This window comes from Nannobrachium achirus (assembly GCF_963921795.1).
Source record: "Nannobrachium achirus genome assembly, chromosome: 18".
Lineage (NCBI taxonomy): Eukaryota > Metazoa > Chordata > Actinopteri > Myctophiformes > Myctophidae > Nannobrachium > Nannobrachium achirus.
The window spans coordinates 18,093,671-18,103,541 of NC_137825.1; the positions used below are offsets into that span (position 1 = coordinate 18,093,671).

The following is a 9,871-nucleotide window of genomic DNA, read 5'->3' on the forward strand; positions in this document are numbered from 1 at the left end:
GTCCAGGCCAAGGAGGCCTTCTTTAGTATCAAGGGAAAGACCCCTTTAGGCTAGGCGTGATGACCATTGAGATTGACCCCAGCCTGGCTTGGACTTCTGTCCCTCTTGGACCTACCTGTGGATTATGGGAGACTGCATGGGGCCGCCTTAGAGTTACTACAGGGAGTCCTATCATTGAGTGATAGGCTATAAACCTTTTTCTCCTTTTTTATACTAACCACTTGAACCCTAGCGTGCATATTCTGAGAACTTTAGACAAAAATAGCAGATCTACAAGCTCACAACGCCTCGCAGAGGTTTGGTGTAGAGGAGAAAAAGAACAGACTAAGTACAGAGTAAAAGGTCAAGTTTATTAGGTAATGACGGTTCAAGTTACATATCTGAAAACACACATTGACGTGAATCCAAAATACACTGATGATTGTGCTGTCAAACAATGAAACTATATGGAATCTATGAAAAGGTTGTGGGGGACTGGGGGGGGGTCCCTGCTTCATCTCTCTCTCTCAGCTAAGGGGTCCTTGGCCTTGAAGACCCCTTCTTAATTTATCATGAATTCCTATACACCAGGGGGCAGGAGGTGGTTCCATCCACTCCGGGGTAACGTTTTAGTTTTCCTTCAACAATCCACGCCGAAGAAGACACTCAACACGGAAGGGTTTCAGACGCGACGAGGTGAGTAGAGGCTGTCCGCCGGCAAATAATATGTGTTTACTCACTTTACAACGTACAGTTCAATCATATTCACCACCACAACATAGCTGTGAATTAATACGATGTGATGTAACACGGTCCCAGTCTGACTCAGTCCTGTAATGTAGTATTTGAGAGGGAAACAGCCACAATGCTAGTAGGAAGGTCAAGCTATCGCTTCAGGGGAAATATGTAATCATTTAATAATACATAAATATATATAACAACACGAGCCATACTTTACTCTTTAGACTAATTATATGTAGAATAAAGTGTATATTTATATTATGTGAGTCAGTGAGTGTGGGAAATAAATCTATGAAATACAGTACTGTGAGAATATTTGCATAATATACATTGATAACAAGTGGCTCAGATAGAAAGAGAAAGCACCTACTGTGGTGCTAGAGAAGTTTGGGTCCTTTCAACTGATTGATTGATTGATTGATTGAAGACTTTATTAGAAGTTTGCATAGGAAAAGGTACAGTTTCATGACGGTACAGTTCACTGTTACAAGGTCTACTAAAAGGAGATCCATGAAAAGACTAAGCTTATTTCCACAGGAAACCATTAAAGTATCTCATATAACATTGAATGACAGACGAATAGAACACAGTACTATACAGTAGATATGTAAAGAAAACTACTGATGATCAAGTCTGGAACATTTTAGAATCAATGTTTTTGATTGTGAAAAAGTCTAGAGCAGGGGTCTTTTTCAGGCCAAGGACCCCTAAGATGTGAGAGATATGAATGAAGCAGACCGCTATCTCAGTTTTGTCCTTAAGTTGGAGTACATTGTGGTCTGTCCACTAGTCATTGATTTTGTCGCCATCGACCCCACCAGGAATTTACAATCACTAGATTAGTTTTTGTATTGTTTCCTTTCCCTATCTCAAATGAATGAATAGACCAATTCTAATGTTTCCTCTGTCAATCTCTGTGTGGTAGGAGGTGAAGATTGTGTCAAACTTGTTCCCTCTGCTCTGACAGTTTTTGTTGGAGGTAAAGATGGTTTAAAGAATGTTTCCGGGTATAGCTAAACAGCATTAGTCGTAAATGGAACCTTACGCCCGAATAGTGACTGACACATTTCAATTTGCGACTGCAACACTAGCTAAATCAGTTCAAAGTAAACATGTGTCCCTTCAATAGCCTACATGTCTCAAAACAGCGGGGCTTGCGCTTGAAAATATCGATAACTTTATCATAGTCCAGACCACTTAAGTGTCTCTCAAAGTATCTCTCTTCAATGGTGCATGTTGTCATGGGCAGTGTAATTAGTGCCTTTAAGAAGTAATGGACACTGGCGAAAGCGCCATCTGAGCACACATCCAAAACCTTAAGTAGTGTCAGTCAGTCAGTGTGCCACATTTAGCTCCCTTGCTTTCTTTGATATCAAGGTGAGTCCAAAATGAAGCAAGCTCATGTTCTTTAACTGTAGCACCAAAAGCACAGCCAGAGACATTGATAAAGATGGTGTTGAACTTGTTTCCTCTGATTATCTTTTGTAGGAGGTAAAGATGGTGTTGTTTCCTCTGATTATCTTTTATAGGAGGTAAAGATGGTGTTGTTTCCTCTGATTATCTTTTATAGGAGGTAAAGATGGTGTTGTTTCCTCTGATTATCTTTTATAGGAGGTAAAGATGGTGTTGGACTTGAAGGAGGTTCCGGTGGACCACATTGTGCGACCTCTGGGCCGCAATGAGGTCATTGGCCTGCTCTTCCGTCTGACCATATTTGGAGCCGTCACCTATTTCACCATCAAATGGATGGTGGACGCCATCGACCCCACCAGGAAGCAGAAGATGGAAGCTCAGAAACAGGTAAATGGCTCCCTTTTTATTACTATTTAAAAAGAAAAAATTAAAATTTAAAATAGTGAAAATAGCCGATCTACAAGCTCACAACGCAAGATCAGCTATATTCACTAGTTTGGGTTCTGGGGAGGGTACTCTTTTGGGTCTCAAGCTAGAACGTTTGGGAACTACTCTGTCAAGAAATAATCAGTGATTCTCAAAATGTCTCTATCTGTGTGTGCGTCTGTCTGTCTGTCTGTCTGTCTGTCTGTCTGTCTGTCCATCCATCCATCAGGCTGAGAAGTTGATGCGTCAGATCGGTGTTCAGAATGTGAAACTGTCAGAATATGAGATGAGCATCGCAGCTCATCTGGTCGACCCTCTCAGTATGCAGGTACACACACACACACACACACACACACACACACACACACACACACACACACACACCTGATTGAACGATACTTACCAATTACTTATACTCCATCCCACTGCTGTGTTGCTCGCCAAAAAGAGCAGATCTTGAAGGTAACAACACGTTGTGATGCAACATGTAGGTAACTGTTCTCCCTGTCATGTAGATAACGTGGCGTGACATCGCTGGTCTTGACGAGATCATAACGGAGCTGAAAGACACAGTCATCCTTCCTGTTCAGAAGAGACACCTGTTTGAAGGGTCCAAGCTGCTACAACCACCCAAAGGTAAGACAGGGAGAGAGGGAGACAGAGCAAGAGAGACAGACAGAGACTGATAGAGATGGTGAGAGAGGGAGACAAATAAATATCAAATTGACACAGAGAGAGAGACCTAGAAAGACAGATTGACACAGACAGACAGACAGACAGACAGACAGCCAGCCAAACATCATTAAACGTTATCATGATGACGCATGACCTCTGAAACATTTTTGTTAGGCGTCTCCTATGTTGGTCTGAATACATGAACACATTGACTGCCAAGAAAGAAAAAAAGAATGTCCTGGTTGCCTGCCAAGCGATTTCATGATTTTTCTTGCCTTTTTATGTGTTCGCTGCTTTTTTCCGTGCACAAGGCGTGTGCACGATCGCTAAATCCGTGTGCACGATGCCATACGGGGAGTCACAAAATCTCGGCAGCACTGAACAGCCGAATTAATGACGGTACCCGCCTCCCCCGAACGTCTGAATGGCGTCATATTTTAGTTTGGAAAGAGCCGAACCGAAATAAATTTGTCTCTAAAAGTCCATCGGCCCTTAAGCTCCAACATCTGTCTTTGTCCATATGTACACCCAGAGTCACATTGGCCAAGTTTAGTGGGTCGCTTAATGAAATTAACTCATAAATGGCACCACTCACTTCACACTGGTGATTCTTCTAAACTTGACTGTACTACAAAGTATATAATTGTTCTGGTCCTGGTAACAGGTGTGTTGCTGTACGGCCCCCCTGGATGTGGGAAGACGCTCATTGCCAAGGCGACGGCCAAGGAGGCGGGCTTTCGCTTCATCAACCTGCAGCCGTCCACGTTGACTGACAAGTGGTACGGCGAATCACAGAAGCTGGCTGCCGCCGTGTTCACACTGGCTATCAAACTCCAGCCCTCCATCATCTTCATAGATGAGATAGGTATTTAACGACACTAATGTGAATCAATTAATTTAGTATCACTAGTTGCGCTACAAGCTAGAATAGATGGATATACCAAACAAAACGAGTGTACCAAACTAAACACATTTTAAAACGAGTTCTGCGCATTGAGACAAGACAATCACATTTACGGAAGCTTGGGTAGGCCTACAGTAGTTGCTCTGCTAGAGCTCTGACATCTACAAACTCATTGCTAGAGTGATAATGTGTGTGTTTTTATTTATTTTTTAGATTCGTTCCTGAGGAATCGTTCCAGTAACGATCACGAGGCCACAGCCATGATGAAAGCTCAGTTCATGAGTCTCTGGGACGGACTGGATACCGACTACAACTGTCAGGTACACACAGACAGACACACACACACACACACACACACACACACACACACACACACACACACACACACACACACACACACACACACACACACCTGTTGATCTGTTTTTTTCTTTTACTATATAATATTTCATCCTAACAGGAGAACTGAAAGATAATACCAATTACAGTTGTGTCTGTCTGTCTTGTCTAGGTGATCATAATGGGAGCTACTAACCGTCCTCAAGATTTAGACTCGGCCATCCTGAGGAGAATGCCCACTAGATTTCACATAAACCAGCCTGTAAGCTTACACACACACACACACACACACACACACACACACACACACACACACACACAGAATAATGTGTTCTGTCCGTCATTCAATGTTATATGAGTTAAAGAGAAGGATCTCAAAGGAAATAAGCCTTGCCTTACCTGAGTGTCCTTTTAGTTGACCCTGTATCAGTGAACTGTACTGTCACGAAACTGTACCCTTTCCTATGCAAAACTTCTAATAAATACTTCAATCAATCAATCAATCACACGCATAAGTACACACACACACACACACACACACACACACACACACACACACACACACCTGTACGTTTCAGCTGTTTGTGTTTGTGTGTTCATACAGAGTCTTAAGCAGAGAGAACAGATCCTGAAACTGATCCTGGAAAATGAAAGGGTAAGTGTGAACTCAATGCATTTATTTATACAGTGAAGCAGCGAGAGCATTTAAATCATCTCTCCTACGATGGACTATACATTAAGCAGTACACATCTGTGACCAAAACCTCGTGTCGAGGAGCCCTGACTATTTCTCACAATCAGAATCATCGTTTATGTTGTCACGTCACAGTTTTAGAGGCGTAAAGAAGTGGGTGACATTCATTTCTAGTTTTTGTGAGAAGAGGGAACAGAGACGTAGTGTAGAGCAGGAGAGGTAAACAGAAAAGGGTAAAAATAATAAGAAGAAAAATTACCTCGCCCTAAAACATCAGAGCTTCTTAATATGGCACAATTAAGAAGCAGGAGTTAAACTATTAATCTGGCTGGTCGAGTCATCATTGTGATGTCAGAACAGGTCAGCTATATCCATATCTGGAGTCTGTGAGGTCAGATGTAGAGGTATTGGCCAGCTCCATCATGATCTGCAGGTTGTCATACAAAAAAGGTTCTGACGTTTATATCAAATTTGAGACTGGATTCACACGTTCTAAATAATGTAGGTGGAGTTGTCTGTGGACCTCGCCTACGTTGCCAAGGAAACCGAGGGCTTTTCAGGAAGTGACCTCAGGGAGATGTGTCGCGACGCCGCACTGCTGTGTGTCCGAGACTTTGTGCACACACAACATGACAGGTAACACACACACACACACGCACACTATCACATACTACTAGGTGTGAGAATGCAACCCAAAATCTTCTACTTAATATTTTCCATCATGGCAGTATATCGTCTCTGTCCAGCAGAAACCTTGTGTCTCCAAGCTTCAGATTTGCACGTTCTTTCGTAAATTAAATCCCTGCCTTGTCATATAAGACTGTTGCACAAAGCTAGTGAAAATAGGCGATCTACAAGCACACAACGCCTCGTAGAGCCGTTGTGTGCCTGTAGATATGCTATTTTCACTAGTTTAAATCATTTTTAAAATGATGAATACAAAACGAATGCTTTTGGACAACAACGATATTTTGAATTCTCTTCATCCTAACCCCAGCTCTCTCTCTCTCTCTCCTCTGTCTCTCCGTCTCTCATTGTGTCTCTCAGTGGATCAGAAGAGGACATGGTCATTCGTTCCATCAGCCAGGCAGACCTGCAGAAGGCCATCAGTAAGATGAGGAAGTCCAAAACAGCAGGGGGCCAGGGTGCCCTGATGCACGCCGCCCTGGACTAAAACACACACACACACACACACACACACACACACACACACACACACACACACACACACACACACACACACACACACACACACACACACACTGTACATACGTACAGAATACACATACAGTGCTGTACATAAAAACTGAATGCACACATGCTGTACATACAAGCAGTATACACACAGTATTTGCAACACACACACACACACACACACACCCACACACCCACACACAGCATGACTATGTGTGATAGTTAGCCTGAGTGCTGTTAAGTTTACCAACATGTACTGTACATAGTTACATGCCATGGCTATTATATATTTTCTTTTTGTATTGTTGTTATTGTCTCATAATACAAAGTCAGACCAGGGAGATGAAAGTATATAGAAGGGATATTTCCCTTCGTGGCAACACTGCTTCCGTATCCGACACGTGAGAGGAATAATCCTAAAAGAAAACGGCTAAAGTCCCGGACCTACTAGGCTGGGTGCTGGATCAAACAAAAGTTGAACAGTTGAGAAGAATAAATAATAAAAAACACCAATATATAATATATTATATATAGTATATCGTCATTGTCGGGTGGAAACCTCGTTTGTCCAAAACCGTTCTTTTCGTATTTATCATTTAAAAAAAATGAAATACTCCTTTATCTCGAAGTTTTGGAGGAACCTTTGAAAAAGGCAGGAGGACGTTTGAGTGCGGCAGATCTCTCATCCAGCCTCTTCCAGAAGGCTACCTCTGACTCCTTGCTGTCAAAGTCAAAGAAGACCGGGTGTTCCTGGCCTGCTCCGGGTCCGGGAGTGTTTCACCTGGTTCCGGGGCCGGGTCTGTTCCAACTGGATTCAGGGACGACTCGAGTGAGGGTTTGGGACGCCTGCTTTCTTGTACCTGATGGGCTTGAGCTTCATGTTGAGCCACAGCGTTTCAATCCTCAAGGATTTGTCTTGAGTCCCTGTATTTTTCATGCTGATCTTCTGTGCCTTCAACGAAACGTTTGTGCTTTTCAGCAGGAATGGTCGGGGAACCAAGGATGGTCGATACGTAGGGATGCGGTTGCAGCTACAGGTTTTCCGCACGGCTCACGATTTAAAATCACACCATCACAATGATGATGCTGGGCTTTACGGTACTTTTACGAAAATACGTGCACATTTGGAACTTGGAGATACAAGGTTTCTGCCCGACAGTGACAATATAATAGTAACGCTTCGAGCCACCAGCCTTTTCCTCAGTCCATCGTGAAGGTGAAGGGATTTGAAGAAGTAAGTTAACCCTGTAAAAGAAACACCTCATATATTCCAGATTATATAAACATTTCGGACATTTCTGTTCTTCGGCATGGCAAATGTCCATTTAAGTTGAAATTCTGTGTGTGAAATGATGTTGAGTTTGATTTGTGTGTTGAGGTTACTGCACATTGGTGTGGCAAATGTCCATTTTAAGTTGTCCGTGTGTGAAATGATGTTGAGTTGGATTGTGTGTTGAGGTTACTGCACACCAACAATGGGATGTTGCAAATCCTGAATACAGAAAAAAACATTTTAAACCCCTTTATTGATATCTCTCTATCTATATCTATATACTGTATATATATAGAGAGAGAATATGTTTTGTTTATTTCTTTCAGTATGATTGAGGGTCCTTAAACACAAGGGTTTTTTGTTAAGACTTTTGTAGTGTCATGAGTACACTTCCCAAGTGATAACATGTTCAAATCTGAGCCTTAAGTATTGATCTGCCAGTGAATGCTGAATAGGAGTTTTCTTCATCAGTGGTTTTCTACCTTTTTCCCATGTTACAGACTCCCAAAATGATTTGACTGCGGACCCTACCCCCCAACATATATTTTGTGCCAGGGACTTCCAGAAGCAAGGATTTGAGTTAAATGTTAAAATATAAAAATATATATCTTGTTAAAAAACACACTGTTAGCTAATTTAGCTGAGGACCCTGTGGTACCCCCCCCCCCCCCCGATGGACAAACCACTGTTCCACAGCAGTATGACGGTACTGGCTCACCAATGCAGTAGAATAAAGATTGATACCAGGGCGTTGTGTCCACGCACGTCAAGCTCGATTTATACTTCGTCTTACCACAGTGTCGAGCTCCGATAATAGCCAACCTACAAGCTCACGTGGGTTTGTAGGATGGCTATTTTTGGTGTGCGACACCATTTTACTTTTAAAGTTCTAATGACGCCGTTGCCGTCCGTTTTCAACCAATCCCACGCAGCATTGAAACATGACAGCCTTCTTTTATTCTTTTTCTTAAACACCTCGCAGAGGGAATCGAACCCTCAACCTGGGTGAACCTGTACCCCGTTCATTATTGAGTCACAAGGGGTGAAGGAAGAGGTTTTTTATTTTTTACTTTGTCAATCTGTGTGAATATCTGTATAAAATGGTAATATTGCATTGTTGTTAATTTCTGACAAATAGATAATCTGTTCATTTGTTTTGCTTGGTTTGACACTGAAGCGGATGTGCTTTGAGGAAATAAACAGTGGATAAGACTTGTGTTTTGTTCTGAACATCCATTTCCTCTCCTCAGAAAACAATGTCTCCTTCCGTTTGCCTCTCCTACTATACCGTCTCCCTATCTGCTTTCTCACTGCCTGCGTCTCCTATGCCGTCTCCTCTCAGATGTCCTACTCTCTGCCTCTGCTACACTGTCTCCCTCTCAGCGGTTCTACCTCCTGTCTCTCCTAGCCTAGCACAGCTAAACTCTATCCACCCATGTTCACACGAGAGAAAGATATATATACCCACACAGTTAACTGCAGTGTGATACATTATGGCCACGCCAGGCTATGTCTCTCCTAGACTTTCGCTCCCTCAGCTGTCCTACTGGATTGGTGGGGCAGTGACTCACAGGAGAACTGTCAGGGTTGAGTGGAAGGTGTTTCCATTTTGGTTGAATCACATTCTCCTAGAGTAGCATGCTGGAGTTTGGAGTCATGGCCTCACGTCACGCACAGTTGCAGACAAAGAGTTGAAATAGAGCAGTGGTTCTAAAAGTGGCAGGGTTTGGGGATCCCTATTCATGGGTTGCATTTGTAGTCCTAAACCGGCCATATTGAGGACCAACACAGGTGTTCAATGTGTCTGATTGGCATAGAACATATGTTCTACATTAATCAGAACACCTGTGTTGGTCCTCAAAATGTCTGGTGTAGGACTACAAATGCAACCCATGAATAGGACCAGCTAAATGATTGATGGTTAGGAACCAAATGGACCCTTGCAGGTCTGTAACTCCGCAAGTGTACAAATGGACCTATAATATGGAAACTTAAGGGTCCATTTGGTTCCATGTGTACACTCGCAAAGTTATGGGTGTCCATGGCCTAATTCATACCAAAAGGGGGGTCCTTGAAATAACACTAGACACTGAACATGAATCATGGCAGCATCCTCAGTGTGGCTGGGACTGAACTGCACTGCGTGTATCCAGTATGCCATACAATCTCCCTGCTCTCTCCATGACACATCTTCTCAATACTTTCATATCTGGATGCATTGTATTACCCACAG

The 9,871-nt window shown here is 42.8% G+C and overlaps 1 protein-coding gene across 1 annotated transcript; it reads left to right on the forward strand.

The window, feature by feature from the left end:
- Positions 1–655: 655 nt before the first annotated feature.
- On the forward strand, positions 656–8,850 carry LOC308303453 (outer mitochondrial transmembrane helix translocase). Its single transcript, XM_080747832.1, has 10 exons — positions 656–675; positions 2,332–2,520; positions 2,789–2,887; positions 3,075–3,195; positions 3,899–4,099; positions 4,352–4,458; positions 4,650–4,739; positions 5,082–5,132; positions 5,677–5,807; positions 6,219–8,850. The coding sequence occupies exons 2-10, from the start codon at positions 2,341–2,343 to the stop codon at positions 6,343–6,345; spliced, it is 1,107 nt and encodes a 368-aa protein (XP_080603958.1). The 5' UTR covers positions 656–675; positions 2,332–2,340; the 3' UTR covers positions 6,346–8,850.
- Positions 8,851–9,871: the final 1,021 nt, after the last annotated feature.

Excerpts from the sequence above, each read along its gene's own strand:
- LOC308303453 (XM_080747832.1), top strand. The coding sequence starts at position 2,341 with ATGGTGTTGGACTTGAAGGAGGTTCCGGTGGACCACATTGTGCGACCT. Across the intron at positions 5,133-5,676 it reads TGATCCTGGAAAATGAAAGG|GTGGAGTTGTCTGTGGACCT; the intron begins GTAAGTGTGAAC and ends TAAATAATGTAG. Across the intron at positions 5,808-6,218 it reads GTGCACACACAACATGACAG|TGGATCAGAAGAGGACATGG; the intron begins GTAACACACACA and ends TGTGTCTCTCAG.